We start from the raw sequence: 22,842 nt of genomic DNA, 5'->3' as shown, positions 1-22,842 counted from the left end.
GGGAGGGGGAGTGGCCGAGCCGAGGGCTCCCGGCGGCTCGGGCGTGCGGCGGGAGGCGTCGTTGTGGGAAAGGTGGGTGTCGGGTACCGAGAACACCGCTAACGTGATAGCTGTTAACCGAAGGGCCGCTCGTTCCGAGTGCGCTCTTGAGAGGTTTGTGGGTGCTCACAGCGCGTGCCGTCGGGATAAATAGGGGCAGGGATTCGGGATGAACCTGGTGAGGTGAATCGGGAGAGGATGAATCGCAGAAAGTGAGGAAGGCCAGGTTCGCTGGGGGTGGGAGCGGGCAGGGCGTATGGCCAGGGCAGAGGCCAGGAGAGGCCAGAGGGCTCTCAGGGTGGAAGTGGAGGCAGCTTTCCCTGCTCTCGGGGCCGGTACCCAGAAAACGAGTTCCTCCAGCTCTGCTTCGCGGAGGTGGTGGGTCTGAGACGGAAATGGGCAGCTGGAAGAAACTTAGCAGCTGACAGTCTGAGGAAGTATTCTCGGCCCAGTAACTTCGTAGTATGTACAGTACTGTACCTCCACCGGTTCTGGGAGCAGATAGCTTGGGTGAGTCACTCGACTGACCATTTGCATTCTCATAGAAAATGGGACTTTTTGCCTTAAGTGAGTGCAGTTGTGTACGTGGTAGTTGATTTAGATTTAAGCCCTTTTGAACCAAAGTGCAAGGGAATTTGAAGAATTCAGTGGAAAGCGATTTTTAAAAAAGATGAAGTCAAAGAAGTTTTCACTATCCTGTGTCTTTGCGCCCTGCCCCTATTATACATACCTCCTTTATCCTTGACCTTTCAGTTTTAAATCTAATAAAAATTTAAGACATTTTACTAAAAACATCTTCAAAGCCAAAATTAGTGTAGTTAGTAAGAATGTAATTCCGGGGCTGGGGGTTTGACTCAGTGGTTCTGCTGCCTGCCTCACAAGCGCAAGGGCCTGAGTTCGATCCCTGGTACAAAAAAAAAGTAATTCCATTTGTTTGCTTGATTTTATCTGCAGTTGCAGTATATTATCATTTAAAAGATTTTCTTTTCTTTTTTTTTTTTTTTTTGAGACAGGGTCTCACTATGTAGTTGAGACTGACCTGAAACTCACTATGTAGCTCAGGCTGGTTTTGAACTCACAGCGATCCTCCTGCCTCAGCCTCCTGAGTGCTGGGATTACAGGCGTGCGCCACCACGCTCGGCTAAAAGATTTTCTGATATTGCTTGCTGACAAGTTACAGATTTATGGGAGCAGGTTGATGTGTTCCTATGAATACATTCATGCTTAATTTAAAACATGAAAAAATTGTGTAATACTAAAGTATTACTGTGCATCATACAATATAATACACCAATAAACTTAATGGAAAAAAAAGTTGCTTAGGAGATTACAGCTATGCCTGATTAAATAGATATGATGTGCAACAATAGACTATATTGTTTTATTTTATTTTGGTACTGGGGATCGAACTCAGGACCTTGCATTTGGGAAACAGGCGCGGTGCTCCTGAGCTAAATCTCTGGTCCACGTTTTATTTTATTTTAGTTTGTTTTTCAGACAGGGTCTCACTGTGTAGTTCAGGCCGTCCTTGAACTCACTATGTAGCTCTGGCTGGCCTCACACTCGATGCAATCCTCCTGCCCCAGCCTCCCGAGTGCTGGCATTACAGGTGTGCACCAGCGCTCCCAGCTGGACTATATCATTTTGTAAAATTTACTTGGGTATAAAATGATAAATTTTTGGTTGTAGAATTACAGGTAATCCAAAAAGTTAATTGTATGTAGAACAATTAATAAATTGCAGTTTTGTTAAAATAGAGTTTCATTGAGGCGGGGATTTAGCTCAGCAGTTTGGTGGCCTGCCTTGCAAGCGCAAGGACGCAAGTTCAATCCCCGGTACCAAAAAAAAAATACAGTTTCATTCATCAAATATTTAACTTCACAAATACTTGGGTCCCTGGCATGTTAGGCACTGGAATATAATATTCGACAATGAATAATTGTCATTATAATAATGCTAATAATACTTATAGTAACCATTATGTGTCAGACATTATTCTGAGTACTTTCCATTTATATGGTACTTTTTTTGTTGTTAAAACACATTATCTTAAATTCACTGTGTTAAAATTAAACTGGTCTAGCTGGCAGTGGTGGTGCATGCCTGTAATCCCAGCATTCAGGAGGCTGAGGCAGGAGGATCACTGAGTTTGAGGACAGCCTGGGCTATATGGTGAGTTCAGAGCTAGTCTGAACTTCAAAGGGAGACCCTGCCTCAAAAAAATCGAAGGAAGGGCCAGGGATTTAGCTCAACAGTGCTGCCGCCTGCTTCACAAATACAAGGTCCTCAGTTTGATCCTTGGTACCAAAAAAAAAAAGGAAAAAAAATTAAACTGGTCTATATACTTGTATCCAAGTTTTATCTGTGTTCCATTTTGTTTTTCCTTCATATCGATCCTCTTCATTGTCTAACTTATGTGAATATTCTTTGGGAATCTTCCAAAAAAATTCTTACTTGATATGGTAGAGGATCAGGGTGCAAATAGTTGCACTTCCTGATAGAAATGTAAGAACAAAGAAAGAAATGATAACTTTGAGTAAAACAGTGGTACCATTTTACTTGAAAATTACTGTGTATAGTCTGGATGGACATTTGCAAGCCTCTTTCAGCCCTGCTATTTCAAGTGACGAGGGCCAGGGATTTAAGCTCAGTGGTTCCGGCGCCTGCCTGGTAAGCACAGTGATCCTAGTTCTATCCCTGGTACCAACAAAACAAAACAAAACAAAACAAAACAAGAATCAAGTGAAGAACACTAGGCTAGAGCCTGAAATAGCAAATTATCTTCGTGGCTGTGTAATCATCTTCATTTAGTTTGGCTTTTTCTTTAAATGCTATAATCAATCATAAGGTAGTGAAAAGGAAACTTGAGTTCTATTCCTGATCTTTCCTATCAGACTTAATCAGTTGGCCTATTGGCTTTGACCTTATTATTTTCCACACATAGATATGTGTGGCTTTCTCCTTTTTTGTTTATGGTACTAGGGATCAAACTCGGAACCTTGTGCACTGAGCTACATCCCTGGCTCTCCTTTTCTTTTCTTTTATTTATTTTGTCAGAGCTGGGGGAATCAAAGGTAGAGCCTAAGCACTCTACCATTGAGCTGGGTGTATCCTAGCTGGAAGCTTCCTCTTTCAATTAAGAGCTTATAAGTCCAGTAAAAGGAAATGAGGTGAAATGTGCACCCATTCAGTTTTGTTTCTTGGTGGCCGGCAGAAAGTTAGCTTTGGGGCAAACTTGAGGAATTTGGCTAAAGTCAATATTGTTCCATGTCATATTTTTTTGCTCCCACAGTTTAATGCCACTAAAATTGACATGTCTTAAAATCAGTGCATGCATCCAACATGCAATAGTGGTATTTTTCCCCTTGTAAAACTGTTACTAAATAGTACCTTAAAATATGTGGCATTACAGAAAATAATGTCTTATAGATCCATTGTCATTTATTTGTGTATTCCTTGATCATTGGTATTATATAGATTCTTGAGAGATAACTATTATGATTTGTATACTTCATAAATTATTTAGGAATATATGCAAATTTTGTGTAAATTGTACTTTTATAAATAAAATCCATTTATGTGCACAAAGAGAACACTTTAATTGTTCCTGTAAAATGTCTTATTCAGTAAAGAACATTTTAGAAAAGAAAATGATAGGTTTTTTTGTAAGAACACTTGTGGGGAAAGTGCTAGGGATTGAACTCAGGGCTTTGTGCACTCTGCCAATAAGTTACCTCCCACCTTCCCTACCATTTTTATGTGAATATTCTTTTCCCGACTTATCTTTGTCTTACTGTATATATTTAGACCCTGTTTAATGGAAAAGACCTACTGGGCTGGGGATTTAGCTCAGTGGTTCTGGTGCTTGCCTTGCTAGGGAGTTTGATCCCTAGTACCAGAAAAAAGGGGGAAAAAAAAAAGGAAAGAAAAGAAAAGACCTACCTACATAGCTCGTCTATTAGTCCTGTATCACAGGTTCAGTAACTGTGTCAACTTTGTTAAGCTGACTTCTGAAATTATCCAACGAAATGAAGTTCGATACAGTTAATGTACATAATCATGCAGGTGTAACTAGTAAGTAAACTTGTATCTTTTAAACTGTAAAAATAATAGCTTTCTTTGGAAGATTTTATTTGACTTCATATAGATATTCATTTCTGTTGATTGCATCTGCTTTTTGGCTTGCCTCAGAACAAGGGAAAATTAAAAAAGCATCATGGAAAAGGAATATGGTGTTATTTATTCATTGACCCAGATTTGTATGCAAAAATAGACCTAATCCAAGCTTTGGCTTTTCTAATAATTTCATTTCACTGGCTTTACTACTTAAACTGACTACAAAATAAATAGTAGACTAGAAGTGGATAAAATATACTAAATGTAGGGGCTGGGGATTTAGCTCAATGGCACTGCGCCTGCCTCGCAAGTGCAAGGTCTTGAGTTTGATCCCTGGTACCTATACACACACATACACACACACACACACACACACACACTAAATGTACAGTTTTAGTCTTAACTGTCATAGTATTTAAAGATATTTATTTCATATCAGGTTTTAAAAAATACATTTGTTCATTTTTCACAGTAAAGCTAGAGAACCATCCATCTGAACAACAGCAGCAGTAGCTGATTCATTTCTCCTTTTTTGATTCATTTATTTAGACTCATATTTTATAGTTTAGTCATCAAGAGGCAAGAAAAACTGTCTTCTACTCCTACAAGAGACCAATTCCTGGACCCTTTTCAAAGCTTAACCTAGGGGCTGGGGGTTTAGTTAGCTCAGTGGTTCTGCATGTCTTGCAAGTGCAGGGACCCAAGTTTGATCCCCAGCCCCCTCCCAAAAAGCATAACTGGGACATTCTGAACTTATACTAGTCATCTACCACACAAGATAATTAAGTTGGGTCTTGCAAGTGCAAGGTCCCCAGTTCGATCCCCAGTACAAACAAACAAACAAAAGATAATTAAGTTGGGGGAAAAAAAGTAGTTACATTATCTGTAGTAAATTCCTGTTTAATCTGGAATTCATGTTAGTGGTTTGCAGGTAACCTTTGCATTTTTGGGGGGTGGGGGGAGTTTAGTTTTTTGAGACAGGATCTCACTATGTGTTAAGATGACCTGGAACTCACTATGTAGCCCAGGCTGGTCTCAAACTCAGTGATCCTCCTGCCTCAGCCTCCTGAGTGCTGGGATTACAGGTGTGCGCCATCACGCCTGGCTAAAATTATTTTTTTATTTTTCTTGAAGTAAAACACTTATTGGCAACATTTCAAATATATATAATAATAACATTTCTCTTAGGGAATTTGTACCTGTACATGATACATCTTGCTGCTGCTGCTTTTTTCCCATTCCCCATCCTTTCCTTCAACCCCTCTTCCTCTCCTTATTTACAAAAGCTTTATTTCTATTTTTCCCTTCTATTCTTTTTTTGTCCCTTCCTTTCCCCCCTCCCCTCTCCTTTCTTCCCCTTCCCATTAGGGTTATTTTTTAAAATGCACAAAATATAGTTTTATGATCAATTGTATTTTTTCTTTTTTAATTGTTAATGCATGACTGATGTATTTGATAGGGAACTAAATAATATCTTGTCCTCCAGTCATTCTGGAAAAAAAGTACTTACTTTGGAATTTTTCTTTTTTGGTACTGGGGATCGAACTCAGGTCATTGCGCTTGCAAGGCAGGCGGCGGAACCACTGAGCTAAATCCCCAGCCCAATCTTGGAATATTTTAAAATAGCACCTCACCAGTAAATATTTTGTTCTAAGTAAATAAATTAATAAATAGCATCTCAGCCAGTGGCACACACCTGTAATCCCAGCACGCGGATTCATAGAGAATTTGTACCTATGCATGGTTTATCTTGATTCTTTTTTCCCCATTTCTTTCCTCTCCCTTCAACCCTTCTTCCTCTCCCCTTTTACAAAAGCTTTGTTTACATTTTCCCATCTATTCATTTTCCCCTCCTTCCCATCCCCTCCCCTTGTTTCTCTTCCCATTGGAACATTTACTTTTCAAGTCATAATCATGAAGTAATAAATCACATACAAACTGCTTAATAAATCTCTGTTGTTTGGATACTTTTAGAACTCTGTGTTACATTCAATTTTAGAAACAATTGGTTGGATAACATTAATGAAAAACACATTTGAAAGTTTGCTTCGATACTTGTATCATTTTAGGCAGGGGATTTAGCTCAGTGGTTCTACCACCTTCTTTGCAAGCACAAGGACCAGAGTTTGAATCCCCAATACCAAAAAAACAAAAAAAAAAAAACCCAAAAAACAAAACCCCCCAAATTTGTATCATTTCAATACTTTTAGCGTTTATAACATAATTTTTTTGGAGACAATCTCACTATTAGTCCTATCTGGCTTTAAATCTGTTGTGTAGCCCAAGCTCACCTAGAACTGGCAATCCTGCTTCGTTCCCCAGAGAGCCTCTACTACCGGCTTGTGCTGCTGTTCCCCAGTCACGTACCCTTGTACAATACATTTTAAGATGAAATATAGTTTCTTGTTGTGACTCCAAAGTGATTGTATAAGCAGTCTCAACAAGTTCTGAACACAAACCCTTCTCTCAAAGATTTGAGAAAGCTTAAGAATCAAACTGGGAAAGAGAAATAATCAAACCATTTTATAATTTTTTTAACCCAGTGTCCAGATTAAGAGTCAAAATGTTGCCCTCTGGCAATCAGCTGGGCATACCCTTGGTGAGGGAATGGGTGCTTATCTTTAACACAGTCGGCGTTGTAGCAAATCATAACTATGAAAATGACAGCATCAGCAAACAGGATACAGAGTGTGAAAGAAAACTACACTGAATGTGTATTTTTTAAAAAAATCTATTACACTAAAAGACACATTGCCATTACTCTCTCAAAATACTCTACCACATATTCTTTGAAGACACTTATTCCATGGTTACTGACATTTCTTCAAGCAGTTCTGAAGGTCCTCTGAGTGTCTTTTAGCCGCTCCCTTGATGTCCTCAATCAGTTTAAAATGTTTATGGCAATTTCTCTTTAATAAAGACATTACATTGCTGGCACCATGCTACTTCTGGCTCTTTCCCAAACTCAAAATGACCTTGAAAGGTAAATAAATGTTTTATAGTGCATTGGGACAACTTGGCAGCCAGTTAACCCAACTGAAATCACTCACTAAAGAGGACTTCCAGGATGGCTTCCGAGTGGCAAGAACCACGGGATAAGTTTGTGTGAAGCAAGCCGGAGTGTTGTGAGAGGAGGAGAGTTAAAGGCAGTATGTGTTTTGCTGGAATTTCTGTAGTTTAACATTCACTGTGTTTGCCCATCACATTTCATAGTTTCAGCCAGTCATCCTTGGCAATGGAATTTTTTTTTTTTTTTGTATTGGGGATTGAACTTGGGACCTTGTGCTTGTGAGGCAGGTGGCGGAACCACTGAGCTTTATCCCTGGCCCTTTTGATTTAACACATCACTGTCAAACCCTAAAATTATCAAAATTAAACTCGTTTTTTTAAGGCCTAACAATCATAAGCACAATTATTTGCCTAGTCTTCAGTATGATATCTTTTTTCGAGACAGGGTCTCACTTTGTAGTTCAGGCTGGCCTTAAGCTCATGGTGATCCTAGAAAATCATTATGTACCAATAAATTTAATAAAAATAATTTGAAAAGTTAAAAAACAAATCTCCAGAGAAAAGCTTGTTGGCTTATCAATAGAACTCTGAAAACAGGGAGGGAAAGAGCCCATACTGACTTTTTTTCGTACTAAAGATAATGTGCAGGGGGTGCTAATATAATTATTTAAAAATTTTGCTACTAATCGGTCTCAGTGTGATTTCTGATTTAATATAGTAAAAGTCAATGAACGTGGGTTACAGATTACTGACACACTGTTGTAATAATGTCTTGTGTATTTTAAGGTCCAACTGTAGAACTATGCCAAAGAAAAAAGCCAAAGTCTTCAGAAAATAAGGAATCTGCCAAAGAAGAGAAAATCAGTGACACTCCAATTCCTGAAAGAGCTCCAAAATGTAAGTTAGATTTGAAGTTTTACTATTATTGCAAAAATAGTCATGATCAAAAGTATGTTTTGGGTGGATGTGGTGTTACATGCCTTTAATCGTAGCATTGGGGAAGCTGAGGCAGGAGGATCTCTGAGTTTGAGGCCAGCCTGAGGTACATAGTGAGTTCAGAGCCAGTTTAAATTATAGAATATGACCTCTCAAAAAAAGAGAGAGAATGTTTTAGTACTTTAAAATATATGAACGTATTTTCAACTTTATTCAGTTTTGTGTCCATCAGAGAGCAACCACTAAGCATCACTGCCTTATAGTAGACATTTATTTCTGATGTATACCACATGTTGTGGCCTCAGGTAGCTAGTGTAGCTTCATGTGTTATAAAGGAACAGCCTTTATTTGGGCATTTTTTTCTTGGGCAGAGGAAAAGAGCAGAGGAGTAGGCAGAGCCCTGTGGCACCTCTTCAGGTTTCTGCTGAACTGGCCCCTGTTGCTTATACTCCATCTTGTCAGCCCCAGAGGTCATAGTCGATCCAGACCATGGGATGCAGAAGTGAGTGCTGATTACAGGAAAGCACTGCAAGTCACATGGTAGTGGGCAGAAATGAATACTATTTTTATTCATTCGTTCGTTTGTTTCCTCATACCCGGGATCTAACCTAACATTGTGTGTGTGCTGAACACATACTCTACCACTGACCTAATCCCCACCTCCTGTAATATTTCTATAGGGAAAGAGAAAATAGTTGGGAGTAATGATCAAGTCTGTCTTTGTGATCATAAATATTTACTCCCTTTTCTCAGATAGAATGCAGTCATTACCTCCCCCACCTTAAGGAAGACTCAGTTTTATCTCCTCAGCATGAATCTGAGCTGTACACCAGGGCCAGCTCTGAATCACTCAGACCCCAGGGTTACCCCATGTTCAGTGACAAGCATGGAAGACTCACAGATTCCAGGATACAGTTGTATTTATAGTTGATTTATAATAGTGAATAATTAAAAACGAATCAGCAAAAGGAAAAGATCTATGGGGTGAGGGCTGTAATAAACCAAACACAAGCTTTCAAAATTCTCTCCCAATGAGTCCCTGTCTCAACAAACAAACAAATATCAAGAAGGGCCAGGGATTTAGCTCAGTGGTTCTGCACACTGCCTTGCAAAGGCGAGGTCCTGAGTTCAATCCCTGGTACCAAAACAAAACAAACAAAAAAAAACAGATACACGAATGAAGGTATTTCCTACTAAATCCTTTTAATTGGACATAGAATTGAGGGAAAAGAACTAAGTCTGTTGGCTTACAAAAGTTTGATGAGCTTAAACTATATGTAATTAGGCTCTTACAAGCTATATCTAGAAAAAACTTGTGGATGCAATTGTTGTAACTAGGGCTGACTGGAATTAAGATAAAAAGCCAATAAAATATTTTTATGCTAAAGCTAATTGTTTTTGTTTTTCATATTAGGTATGGAACTTAGGACCTTATACATGCAAAATACATATTCTTTATCACTGAGCTATGTCACTATACCTTCAGTCCCTAATTAGTAAAATTGAGTAAAATTTTTAATACTGGGGATTGAATTTAGGACCTTGCACTTGCGAGGCAGGAGGTGGAACCACTAAGCTAAATCCCTGGCCCCAAAATTGAGTAAAATTAACATATAATTAAATGAACAGAATCTTAGGTATTTGATTAAATGAGTTTTGACATTAATATAACCAAAACAAGCTATGGAATAGTTTCATTATCCAAGACAATTTATTATACCGCTTCCTGGAAGAATTCCCCTACACTTGGAGGGCCCCCCACTTACTTTCTCTTTCTGTACTGGGAAGCTTTCATGGTGAGCTGCAGTGGGCCCTCAAGTTATGACGAGCCTGACATATGAACAACTTAGTTTGTGACCGGAATTTTAGTTTTAACTTAGGACCAGAGCCTTGAGTTAAGACCTGAATGCTGGCCCTTTGTCCTGTCCTTCCATCTGGTCTCAGATACAGATTTATCCCTTAAAGAGTTCTGAAGGAATATTACAACATCCTTTCCTGTGCAGAGTTGATTGAGAAATCCCAGGCCAGTGTCTGTTTAAGGACACTGAGATCTGCCTGTATACAGAAGAGAGACTTTGAAGGCTGTGTAGAGGAGCCTGAGCCTTCAGGTGACCAAAAGACAGTCCAGGTGTGGCATACCCTATATTACCAGCACTGCAGAGGTTGAAAGGCAAGGACTGTCACAGGTTTGAGCCCAGCCTGGGCTGCATAGTGACTTCAAGACCACCCTGAACTACATGAGACCTGAGATCTGCCTGTATACAGAAGAGAGACTTTGAAGGCTGTGTAGAGGAGCCTGAGCCTTCAGGTGACCAAAAGACAGTCCAGGTGTGGCATACCCTATATTACCAGCACTGCAGAGGTTGAAAGGCAAGGACTGTCACAGGTTTGAGCCCAGCCTGGGCTGCATAGTGACTTCAAGACCACCCTGAACTACATGAGACCCTGTCTCAAAAATGGAAAATAAGCCACGCATAGTGGTACACCCCTGTAATCCCATCACTCAGGAGGCTGAGGCAGGAGGATCACTGTGTGTTTGAGACTAGCCTGGGGTATATAGTGAGTTCCAGGTCAGTCTCAACTACATAGTGAGACCCTGTCTCAAACAAACAAACAAACAAAAAGGAAAATAAAAAAAATTTTCAGGCAGTGTTCCATTAAATAGCTAAATTGTTCAGGCTAGGCTTGAATCTGTAGTCCTCTTGCCTCAGCTTCCCACAGTACTGGGATTGCAGGTGTGTACTACTATGGCCAGCATACTTTAAATATTGGACATGGTATGTATGTATGTATGTATTTATTCCCATTGAGTTTATTGGTACATTTTAGGTATACAGTACAGTTACATTCATTATTGGGATCGTGTACCTTTACACGACAGGTCTTGGTTCTCATTTTTTCCCATTGTCCCTGCCCTCCCTTTACCCCCTCCTCCCTTCCCCATTTGCAAACACTTTATTTCCATTTTTTCATATATTTTTCTTTTGGACATTGTATTTAACTAGTTGTTTTTGTTTTTTTTTAGACAGGATCTTGCTATGCAGTTCAGGCTGGCCTTGAACTCATTGCAATTCACTTGCCTCACCCTCCTGAGTGCTGGGATTATAGGCATGTGCCACCACACCCAGCCATATAATTGATTAATTTTCAAAATTAATGGATATTAACTTTTTTACCATCTTAACTGTTTTTTGTTTTTTTTTTTTTTTTTTGTACCGCGGATCAAACTCAGGTCCTTGCACTAGTGAGGCAGGTGGCAGAAACACTGAGCCAAATCCCCAGCCCTTAACTGTTTTTAAGTGTACAGTTCAGTAGTGTTAAGCATATTTATCTTGTTGTGAAACAGATGTCCAGACCCTTTTGTCTTGCAGACTATAGAGTCTAATTTTTTTTTTCTTTTTGGTTTTTTTGAGACAGGCCTTCACTGTGTAGTTGAGAATGACCTGGTACTCACTATGTAGCCCAGGCTGGTCTCAAACTCACAGCGATCCTCCTGCCTCAGCCTCCTGAGTGCTGGGATTACAGGCACGTGCCACCATGCTCGGCTACTAGACTTTAACTTTTGGAACCATGCTGAATTATACAGGATTGAGCAGATAGTACAGAATTCTTACATTATACTCTCCCACACACAGGCTTCCCAGTATTGACATTTTACACTTGTGTGGTACATTGGCTACAATTTAAGAAACTGATTTTGATGCATTGTTTTTTGTTTGTTTGTTTGTTTTTGGTACTGGAGTCAAACTCCGGTCCTTGGCCTTGTGAGGCAGGCAGTAACACCACTGAGCTAAATCCCCGGCCCTATACATTTTTATTAACTAAGACCCGTGATTTATTCAGATTTCCTTGATTTTTACCTAATGTTCTTTTTTCGGACTGCATAGAAGATACCACATTACTTTTGGTTGTCATGATTTCTTGGACTCCCTTGGCTATGTCAGGTTTTACAGATTTCTTATTTTGATGACTGACAGTCTTGAGGACTAGTAAGTAGACTGTTGGTTCCCTCTCTGTTGGGATTTATCTGATTTTTTTTTTTTTTCATGATTAGCTTAGAGTCATGGGTTTTGGGAGAGAAACTACTGAGTTAGAGTGCTGTTTTTATCACATCACATCTATAGTACATATCTTTTGATTACTTTTAATATACTTTTTCAGATGTAATATTTCAGCGTTTTGCAAAGATTTTCATTGGCTGTCTTGCTGCAGTTACTAGTGGTATGATGTATGCATTCTACTTATCCGCATTCCATGAACGGAAATTCTGGTTTTCCAACAGGCAGGTAAGCACAAAGAAATTTGAGCATATGAAAGGTGATTTAGTATTTAATATTAATTTGAGTGTTTTGTTTTGGTGTTTTGAGACAGGGTCTCACTGTGTAGTTGAGACTGATCTGGAACTCACTGTGTAGCCCAGGCTAGTCTCGAACTCACAAGAATTCTCCTGCCTCAGCCTCCTGAGTGCTGGGATTATAGGTGTGCACCACCATACCCGACTTTTAATATTAATTTGACTCGTGTGTTTTCTGGGGACAAATACTTATTTACAGCTATTAGAAACAAAATGCTGTGGAAGTTCTTTTGAGAAAATAGTCACAGCATCCACCTTGAGATACGTTGTTGCAGAAGGAACTGGTAAGTGATGCACAGAGACAGCAAATGGGTAAAACAAATTGGTTACTTTGCTAGCAAAGGGTCGCCCTGCACCAAAGGCTGTGCCATATGGTAGACCCAGATGGGTTACAATCTGTCTTTTATAGGCGTTTTACAATCATGACCTCATCTTAGATAGTTTGATAAGACAGTCCAGCTCGCTCAGTTCCCATCACATGTACAATCACTCAGGGTCACAGGACAATTTAATTTTAGACCAAGTGTAGCATCTTTGTGGCTAGGATGTTTCTTTTTAGGATTCACCCAGTTAGCTATGCATGGCAATTGTTATCTTAGTTTGAACAGCTGGTCTCACCCTGGGTCTGCTGCCTTTGAGCTTTGTAGTTAGTGATGAGATCTCCGATACTGTTGTACTAAGAAACAAGCAAAGCAAAGCAAATTACAGAAGCAAAAGACAGTGATTATTCTATACTACCTTAACATTCTGTAGATTTCACACTGTTTACAGAAGTTCTCTTTGTCATTGTCATAGGATTCTTCACAGAGTAGAAGTTTGGAAGGTGCTCTGTACAATTAATTTTTCAGAGACTGTTCTGGAAAAACCTGGTCCTAGCAGACAAAAACTGGCTGCTAGATGTTATGAGACTGAAGAAAGAGGCAGACAGACCCAGGGTTGCAACTGAGTATAATTTATTGGGGGACTCAGGGACAGATGCATGTCATAGGTGGTCAGCAAGACAGGTGGGTTTTTGTGATTTGGATCAGAAGGGGGAGAGAGGGGTTTATGTAATGGTCAGGATAAAAGTGGCTTCATCCTAGCCAGAATGTACCTGGTTTATCTTGAGCTAATTTCAAGGACATTAGGCACGTTCCTGGTGCTGACAATGCCAGGGTCCCGGTTGTAAAGCTTCATAAACCACCTTAATTGTATACTCTGATTGTGTCAGGGAAACTATGTATACTAGTTATATGCTGGGAAACTGTAGAGAGCAGTTGTGGTAGTTATGTCTCAGGATCACTGCATTAAGGTCAAGCTGAATCCTACAGAGACTTTCAGTAACAGTGAAATGTTACGAAGTTTAGTCAACCTTGTAGTAATTTTTATAGCTCACATTTTGGAAACCATCTGTGGACATTCCAGCATTAAAATATTTTAATGTTTAGATTACATGGTTAGAATTTGGGAGGTTGAAAATGAGTAATAGGCAGAAAATAGTATCTATGAAGATGTTGCCTCATATTACTGGGTTTCTGTTTTATTTTTGAGACAGGGTCTCGGTATGTAGTTCAGTCTAATTTTGAACTCACTGTGTAGTCCATGCTGGCCTCGAATGCAAAGCAATCCTACTGCTTCAGCCTCCAAGTGCTGAGGTTCCAGGCATGTACCACCTCACCCATCTCTTATATTGCCGTTTAATGTTTGGTGTTTTTGTTTTTTTTGTACTAGGGTTCAAATTTGGGACCTTGCATTTTCGAGGCAGGGGACAGCACCACTGAGCTAAATCCTTGGCCCAATGTTTGATTTTGAATTGTGTGTAATTTACAGACGCTTTAGTCACTGTTGTTATATAAGTTTGCTTTCGAAGGTCACTTGACTTACAGTTTTTAGTTTGGAGCTCAGACCGAGATGTCATTGTTCCTAATTTTGAGGAAGTAGTGAAAGTAGTGAAGATGACTGAATATTTTTTGCCATTGATTTATCTACCACCACCAAAACACTTAACTCAATAATTCCTGGCTACACATGTGTTGATTAAGCTATTACACTAGCATATGCTTTTCCTTAATGTGTCATGGAGAGGGCTGGAGTGTGACTCAGTGCTCAGTGATAGAGTGCTTGTCCAACATGGATGATGTTCTGAGAATTTTCTGGTACCAGGAATCAAACTCAGGTCCTTGCGCTTGCAAGGCAGGCGGTGGAACCGCTGAGGTACATCACCGGCCCTAGATGACGTTCTGGATTTGGTCCCTGTACTAAAATATAGGTAGAGAGATGGAAAGAATAGTATTAAAATATAGATAGATGGAAAGAATAGTACTAAAATATAGATAGCTAGCTAGCTACTAGCTGGTTAGCTAGCTCTATCAATCTCAATACCAGTTGTGTGATTGAGTCATCTGTGCAGCTTTCAGAAAATATCCTCCCCTCTCAGATTCTTAGTTTGGGGAAAGGGACAGAACTGAGACCAACGAAAGGTTTGAGAATATAAATGATAATTGTCAAGCACTTTGGGTTTCAAAGTATCACATATGGGCCAAGAGTACACCACCTGGCAGCATGTTCAGAATGGCAGCGTCTCAGGTCTCCCCCTCTTAGGATTTTGTAAGGTCTCTAGATGTTTCAGATGCACTGCAAATTTAAGAAGCAATGATTGAGAGTTTAATTTTTAAAATCCTGGCAAGAAACAAATGTTTTTTCCATTTAAGAATCATTTTAAAGTAATTTATTTAGTTAATAAGCTCTTAGTCCATTTAGGCTGTCATAACAAAATACCCTGAACTGGGGCTGGAAGTCCAGGAGGATGCACCAGCAGCTTGAATTCTAGGAAGACTTACTTCTCAGATCATAGCGAGCCATCTTCTTGCTATGTCTTCCCTGCAGAAGGGGCAAAGGTTCTTTTGGAGACCTTTGATCATTCTGAGTCCTCTCTTATAAGGACACTAATCCTGATCACGAGGGCTTTGTTTTCATGACTTAATTAACTTCCAGATACCCCGCTTTCTTTCTGGTTTTTTTTTGGGTTTTTGAGACAGGGTCTCACTATGTAGTTGAGACTCCCCTGGAACTCACTTTGTAGCCCAGGCTGGTCTCAAACTCACAGTAATCCTCCTGTCTCAGCCTCCCAAGTGCTGGGATAACAGGCATGTGCGCCACCATACCTGGCACCCAACTTTCAAATACCATCTCACTGGGGATTAGTTTTCAGCATATGAATTTTGGGAGGCATAAGCATCTAGACCATAGCAAGCACTAAGTGGGAAAAAAGAGGTCATCAGTTAAATAGACTTAGAGAAAGACTTCCTCTTAGAGATTCACAATGCATAACATAGACTGAAACTCTTGAAAAATTCTGCACACACACAAAAAAGAACTCATTTAATTTTGTTTAATTCAGCCTATCTCAAAATTTAACTACAGGGCTGGGGATTTAGCTCAGTGTTGTTGCTGCCTGCCTCGCAAGCACAAGGACCCGAGTTTGATCACCGGTACCAAAAACAAAACAAAAAAAAAACTACAGAACTCCAAGTAATATCCATTAACATCTTAGGAAGTCCAGACTTTGGAAAAACTGCCCTAATAGCTTTTGTCTTTGTATTAATTGGTAAATATAGATTGAATTTCCCTTCTCTGAAATGTTTGGAACGAGAAGTGTTTTAGATTTTGAAGATTTTTTGAGTTAGTATTTATATATACATCATGGGATATCTTGGGTAAGACGTAAATCTAAACATGAAATTTGTTTATATTTCATACATACTTTATACATGTTGCCTCTGGCTAATTTTATAAAGTGTTTTTAAGCTGGGCAAGGTGGTAATCCCAGCACTCGGGAGGCTGAGGCAGGAGAATCGCTGTGAGTTCGAGACATAGTGAGTTCCAGGGCAGTCTCAACTACATAGACCCTTTCTCAAAAAAACCAAAAAAAAAAAAAGTGTTTTTAATGCACCTGCATTTTGAATACAACCTGTCACACGAGGTCAGGTGTGGAAATGTCCACTGTGGCATCATATTGGCTCACAAAAAGTTTTGGATTTTGCAACATGTAAGATTTCAGATTTTGGGTTAGGGATGGTCAAGCCTGTTTTTTTTTTTTGGTACCGGGGATTGAACTCTCGGGTCCTTGCGCTTGCAAGGCAGGCCACCGAACCACTGAGCTAAATCCCCGGCCCTCAAGCCTGTATTATACATAAAAAGAAATCATTTGATTTTTAAAAAGGATATGGATTCATGAAAGTTTAATTTAGCATATTTTCAAGTACTCCATTCTTCATTCTTTTTTTGCGGGGGGACTGGGGATTGAACTTGGGTCTTTGAGCTTGCAAGGCAGGCAGTGGCACCACTGAGCTAAACCCCCGGCCCTTCATTCTTCCTTTTTTTTTTTTTGGGTACTGGGGATTGAACTCAGGTCCTTGCGCTTGCAAGGCAGGCCACCGAACCACTGAGCTAAATCCCTGGCTCTCATTCTTCTTTCTTAATAGCCTCATTTTAAGAATTTTAAGTCTTGGTTGTGTTACTGGAAGTTGATTTGAAAACCCCTAGTTAAGTACAGTACCTGCCCCTCTAAAGTGCTAATTAAGGATTTGCTGTCCAGGATACATAAGGACATGGAATAATAATAGAAAATACTACTTTCTTCTGAAGTTTATGTTTTTATTATGGACTTGTGACCCTGCAACTATCACTTGTTATTACTTGTCTTACTATTTTTTAGGATATTCCTTCTGAATTTTCCTTGTACAGGGCCAGGGATTTAGCTCAGTGCTGCTGCCTGCCTTGCCACCGCAAGGTCCTGAGTTTGAAAAAAAAAAAAAAATTTTTCCTTATACAGAAAATAGGTGATTTATGAATTTTAATTTATTTGCATCCTGAATTGTTTCATTAAAATGATTGTTAGATTATTAAAAAGTTTAACCTTATTAATATGGCTACGGATTAAGGAAAATTCAAACACATCTGAATAAAACAGTAGATATGTTAATATGGAAGTTAAGGGAAAAGGAAGATTACTGCTGAAATTTAATATATTGGTATTTAAATACTCATTTCATTTTATTTTAGGAACTTGAACGGGAAATCACATTTCAGGGTGACAGTGCTATTTATTACTCCTATTATAAAGATATGTTAAAGGCGCCTTCATTTGAGAGAGGTATGATGAAAGTTGTATTTATAATAACAGTATTTTCCTAGAATAAATGTTGTTCTTCAATATTGGAGCCTTAGAATATGGAGATTTGTCTCAGAGAGTAGGTATTTCTCTCATACTTGGTAAAAACATTGAACAGATTAGGCATGGAGTATTGTATTTTGGGATCTTTCTTAATAGTATATTGGATGGCCAATGAATACCATGCTTATTCAATTATTTTAAAAGCAGAATAAATAATCTGGAGAAAAATCTGTCTTTAGGCATCTACGAGCTGACACACAATAACAAAACTGTATCTCTGAAGACTATAAATGCAGTGCAGCAAATGTCACTTTATCCAGAACTTATTGCCAGTGTTTTATATCAAGCAACTGGTAGCAATGTATGTATTTTTCTTTGTATGTATTTTTTTTCTTACTATTTTTCTCACACTTATGAACCCTCAAATTGTTGATTGTCATCCTATTATTACCCCCTTTTTTCCATTTAGGAGATTATTGAGCCTATGTATTTCTATATTGGCATTGTTTTTGGATTGCAAGGAATATATGTTACTGCTTTATTTGTTACAAGTTGGCTTATGAGTGGAACATGGCTAGCAGGAATGCTTACTGTTGCATGGTTCATTATTAACAGGTAAGGTATTTTAATTGATAGTTACAATTTTTTGTGGCTATACTAGTCAATTCTGAAAATGCTCCCACCCCAAGACCCCCCCAGCCTAATCCCCAAAGCTGTGATTATGCTGACATCATACTTCTGGTTATATTGTATTATATGGGATGACACAGTTTATCTTAAGATGGAAAGATTACCTTGTGGGTCTGATCTAACTACATGAGCCCTTAAAAGCAGAGTGCTTTCTCTAGGAGGTATACAGCGGGAAATCAGAAACCAAAGCATGAGAAGATTTCACTGTCCCACTGCTGGCTTGAAGTGAGGAGGCAATGAATTCTGCCAACAACCAGTGAACTTATAAGAGTCCTCCAGCACTTGCCTAGCATACACCTGATCTGGAGGAGAACCACAGCCCTGGCTAATGCCTCAATTTTATACTTAGTGGAGCCCCATTGGCCTTTGTGAGATAATAAATTTATATTGTCATGCAACAGTTGCAAGGCGGTTCCCCAGTTTTGTATCCGTTACAGACACAGTACATTGGACTACATGAATATACATCTTCTTTTCCTTTTATTTAAAATTGATGATACAGCTTCTTGAAAAGTAGAAAGCATCAGATATATCACTGTTAACTATCATGGATAATTATTGCACATTAATCTATAAAGTGCACTTTGAAAATGCAAGGTCCTGAGTTTGATCCCTGGTACCAAAAAAAACCAAAAAACCCAAACAAAACAAAACAAAAATTACTGGTATCTTTGTGGGCTGGGGATTTAGCTCATTGGTTCTGCCTCCTGCCTTGCAAGCACCAAGGTTCCAAGTTTGATCCCTGGTACCAAAAAAAGAAAGAAAAAGTACACTTTAAATGAATAAACTCATCCCCTTTGGTGATCAAAGGAACTTTAGTAGGAAGTTAAAAGAGAATAGGGGTGAAATGGATGGCTGGTCAGAGACATGCCATAAAATTTCCCTGGAATTGGTCAGTGTCATAAACTTATTTTGTGACACTGGAGATTAAACCCAAGGCTTTTCCACTGAGTTACATCTCCAGCCCGTTTTATTGTTGTTGTTTTTTGGTACCGGGGATCGAACTTGGGACCTTGTGCGTGCAAGGTAAGTGGTGGAACCACTTAGCTAAATCTCCAGCCCCCCAGCCCATTTTAAATTTTTTATTTATGTTTTAATTTTTTGGTGCTAATGACTGAACCCAGGGCCTCACACTTGCTACCCAAGTACTCTACCACTGAGCTAAATCCCCAAATCCCCATTTTTTATTTTGAGACAGGTTCTTTGCTTAGTCACTAAGTTGCCCAGACATGGCCTAAACTTACGGTCCTCCTGCCTCAGTTTTCAGAGTGCTGGGATTATAAGTGACTGCCACCACAACTAGCTATAAATTTATTTCTTGTATTGTAGACATGCACTCCAATAGCATCCTCCATCATAGCACTTAAAATGATTAGAAATGCGCCGGGCGTGGTGGCGCGTGCCAGTAATCCCAGCACTCGGGAAGCTGAGGCAGGAGGATTGCTGTGAGTTTGAGACCAACCTGGGCTACATAGTGAGTTAAAAAAAAAAAAAAAAAAAAAAAAAAAATGCAACATTTCTTCTGTTACGTATTTTCTTTAGGCAGTTGCCAGATGAAAAATAGGCTTTCAAGGTACTGAGATACAGCATTAGGAGCTATATTTCTTTTAGATCTTGGGGGTGGTGGTACTGGTTTTCTTTTCTTTTCCCTTTTCCTTTCTTTTTTTCCTTTTTTTTTTTTCTTTTTTTTTTTTTTTTTAAATAGTATTGGGGATTGAATTCATGCTAGATAAGCACTCTACAACTAAGCTACATCACTAACCCTTTCTAAATTTTATTTTGAAACAATGTCTCATTTGGCTCAGTGGTTCCAGCCACCTGCCTCTCAAGTGCAAGTGCCTGACTTCCATCCTCGGTACCGAACCGAACCAAACCAAACAAAAAACAATAATGAATCCAGGACTGCATATTGCATTTGGTTAACATGTTCTTTAATTCTCATTAAATGTACTGTAGTTGCTATTTTATAAGAGGTCAAGTTAGCTGTCTTATGGAAAGTCATGTTTTGGTTTTCTCTTCTTGAATCCTTTTTGTGTCATTTAGCTCTTACCATTTTATGTTTCTGCAATCTGGTAATTTTAAAATAGATACTTCAGGTTAGAATATATTACAGATGACGTTTTTCATGTTGCACAGTGTTAAAAGTGATATGCTGTTTCACTATTTTACCCCTACCGAAGCTGAGATTGACTAGTAGTGTTTGGGGGGCTTTTTTGGTACTGGGGATCAAACTTAGGGCTTTGCACTTGCTGTGCCACTAAACTAAATCCCCAGCCCTGACTACTAGTTTTGAAGAGGACAGTCCGATCTCTCCATTGAATAGTTATGTTTCTCTCTCGTGACCAGAAAATAATCTGTGTGGTATTTTTTGGCACCATTTTTACCACAAATACCTACCCCAGTGGATTATTTTTGTCTAAAGTAGTAATCTCATTAGGGTTTATAATTTTTTCTGTTTTGTTAATCTGTATTCTTTATTCTTCAAATGTAGATTCTTTTTCATTAGGCAGATCTCCTTGGTTATAATTTATTTATTTATTTTGTGTTTTTCAGATAGGGTCTTGCTATGTAGTTCAAATTATACTTGAATAAACTACTGCCCAGGCTGGCCTCAAAACTTCTGCCTCAGCCTTCCCAGTGCTTGGATTATAGGCCTGCACACCACACCCAGTATGGTGGTTACATTTTAGTTAACTATTTTGATGTCAGAACAAATGCTTAATTTCACTTTATCAGTTTGTAAATAAGAGATTATTTTAATGTTTATTTCAGGTAGTTATAAAAACCTTTGTTTCTGGCTTCCTCTTTTTTTTTTTTTAGCATCTTTCTATACTTCAGGATTTTCATTGTTTTAGTGGGCTCAATCCATTACTATCAGTGGTCTTTTGTTGCTGAGGTTTGTCACAAGTTTGGTTAATTGGAGTACTTTCAGGCTGTTTCCTGAGTTATCTTGGTAGAACTTCATCATTGTTTTAAAATGTTCTTGTCTGCTGGCTCAACAAGGTGAGCAGGTTGTGTACATTCCCTGTGGAAGATTTGGAGTTGGCCATTTCTCTTTGGAGCTTTTTGTTCCTTTTAGTAAAGAATGCGAGCTAGAGGGATAAGATGGTTTCTTGTTATGTCAAAAAGTACATATTAGAAAATATTGTTACTTTATACAGTTAGTTCTACAATTCTGTTACGACTTTTAGAAATTTAGTGATACCACAGAAACTTATGACTATACTTAGTAAGTCTATAAACTCTTGCTTGTTACAGGAAATTGATGTTTAGTACAAACAAGATCATTTGCTCTGTTTAAAATATAGGCTTAGGGCCTGGGATTTTGCTCAGTGGTGCCACACCTGCCTCACAAGCACAAGGTCCTGAGTTCAATCCCCAATACCAGAAAAAAAGAATACAGGCTTCTGAATGATTTACTTTCTTGATTATATGATATGTTAATTATTGCTGCTTAACAAAACTTTACAGCCCAAAACAATAAACATTATGTAACATTTCCAAGGGACAGAAATCCAGAGAGGCTTAGTTCAGTGGTCCTGGCTCAGAGTCTTTAGGTTTCAGTTAAAATGTTAGTTTGGGGCCAGGGATTTGGCTCAGTGGCACTATGCCTGCCTCACAAGTGCAAGGTCCTGAGTTTGATCTCTGGTCCCCCACTGTGTTAGTTTGTGGCTGGGTGCAGTGGCACACACTTGTAATCCCAGCTACTCCACGGATTGGGACAGGAGGATCATGAGTATGAGGCCAGCCCGGGCAACTTAGTGAGACCCTGACTCAAAATAAAAGCAGATAAATTAAAAAGGCTGGGAGATGTAGCTCACTTCTTCCTGGATTCAGTCCTCTGTACAAAAAGGAAGCGGGGAGAGAAGAAGGAGGAGGAGGACAGGAGGGAGGGAAGGAAGGAAGAAAAGGAAAAAAAGGATATAAGCATGTACTACAGTGACCTGAAGGCTCGGTTGAATTGAACCATCTGCTTTCTAGCTCATTCACCTGGCTGTTTACGAGGCCTACATGCCTCGCTGGCTGTTGGCCAAGGAGACCTTAGTTTCCTACCATGTAGGCCTCTCTGTGGGACTGTGTGCCCCTGGGCAGCTGGCCTCCTCATAGTGAGTGATCCAAGAGACTTGGGAGAATGTGCCACGATGGAAGCAGAGGTCCTTTATAACCTAGTCCAGGGAGGGTATCATATGACATCACTCTGCCGTGTTCTGTACAGACCCTTCAGCATTGACTCCGGGAGACCGGACCATCTTAGAAACTGCTGTATATGATTAACTTTATGTCATTTCAATTGATAACTATATTTCTCTTCATATTCAAAGAGGAAGCCTAGTTGACTTTTTTTTTCGGTCCTGGAGATGAGACACAGTCCTATACTACTGTACCTATACCTATACAGTTCCATAGCTTCTTTCATATGTAAACTCAATGGATCTAAAGAATAATAAAACTCTAGGGGCCGGGGATTTAGCTCAGTAGTTCCAGTGCCTGCCTTGAAAGCACAAGGACCTGAGTTTAATCACCGGTACCAAAAAAAAAAAAA

General features: G+C 39.2%; 1 protein-coding gene across 4 annotated transcripts in view; it reads left to right on the top strand.

Annotated features, from left to right (window-relative positions):
- Nucleotides 1-6: 6 nt before the first annotated feature.
- Nucleotides 7-22,842, top strand: part of Dpy19l4 (dpy-19 like 4) — a 74,504-nt gene continuing 51,668 nt past the window's right edge. For all 4 annotated transcript variants that reach the window (XM_033760076.1, XM_010619605.2, XM_033760075.1 and 1 more), the window contains exons 1-6: nt 7-549; nt 7,951-8,061; nt 12,262-12,386; nt 17,498-17,588; nt 17,849-17,970; nt 18,079-18,224. In XM_033760076.1, coding sequence (XP_033615967.1) covers nt 504-549; nt 7,951-8,061; nt 12,262-12,386; nt 17,498-17,588; nt 17,849-17,970; nt 18,079-18,224 — 641 coding nt within the window. In that variant the 5' untranslated portion in view covers nt 7-503. The remainder of the gene's footprint in view (nt 550-7,950; nt 8,062-12,261; nt 12,387-17,497; nt 17,589-17,848; nt 17,971-18,078; nt 18,225-22,842) is intronic.

Source organism: Fukomys damarensis, unplaced genomic scaffold (assembly GCF_012274545.1).
Source record: "Fukomys damarensis isolate Sample0158 unplaced genomic scaffold, DMR_v1.0_HiC HiC_scaffold_5, whole genome shotgun sequence".
Taxonomy (NCBI): domain Eukaryota; kingdom Metazoa; phylum Chordata; class Mammalia; order Rodentia; family Bathyergidae; genus Fukomys; species Fukomys damarensis.
Note: the sequence above shows the minus strand (reverse complement) of the source record. Positions and strands in the feature narration are given on the sequence as shown.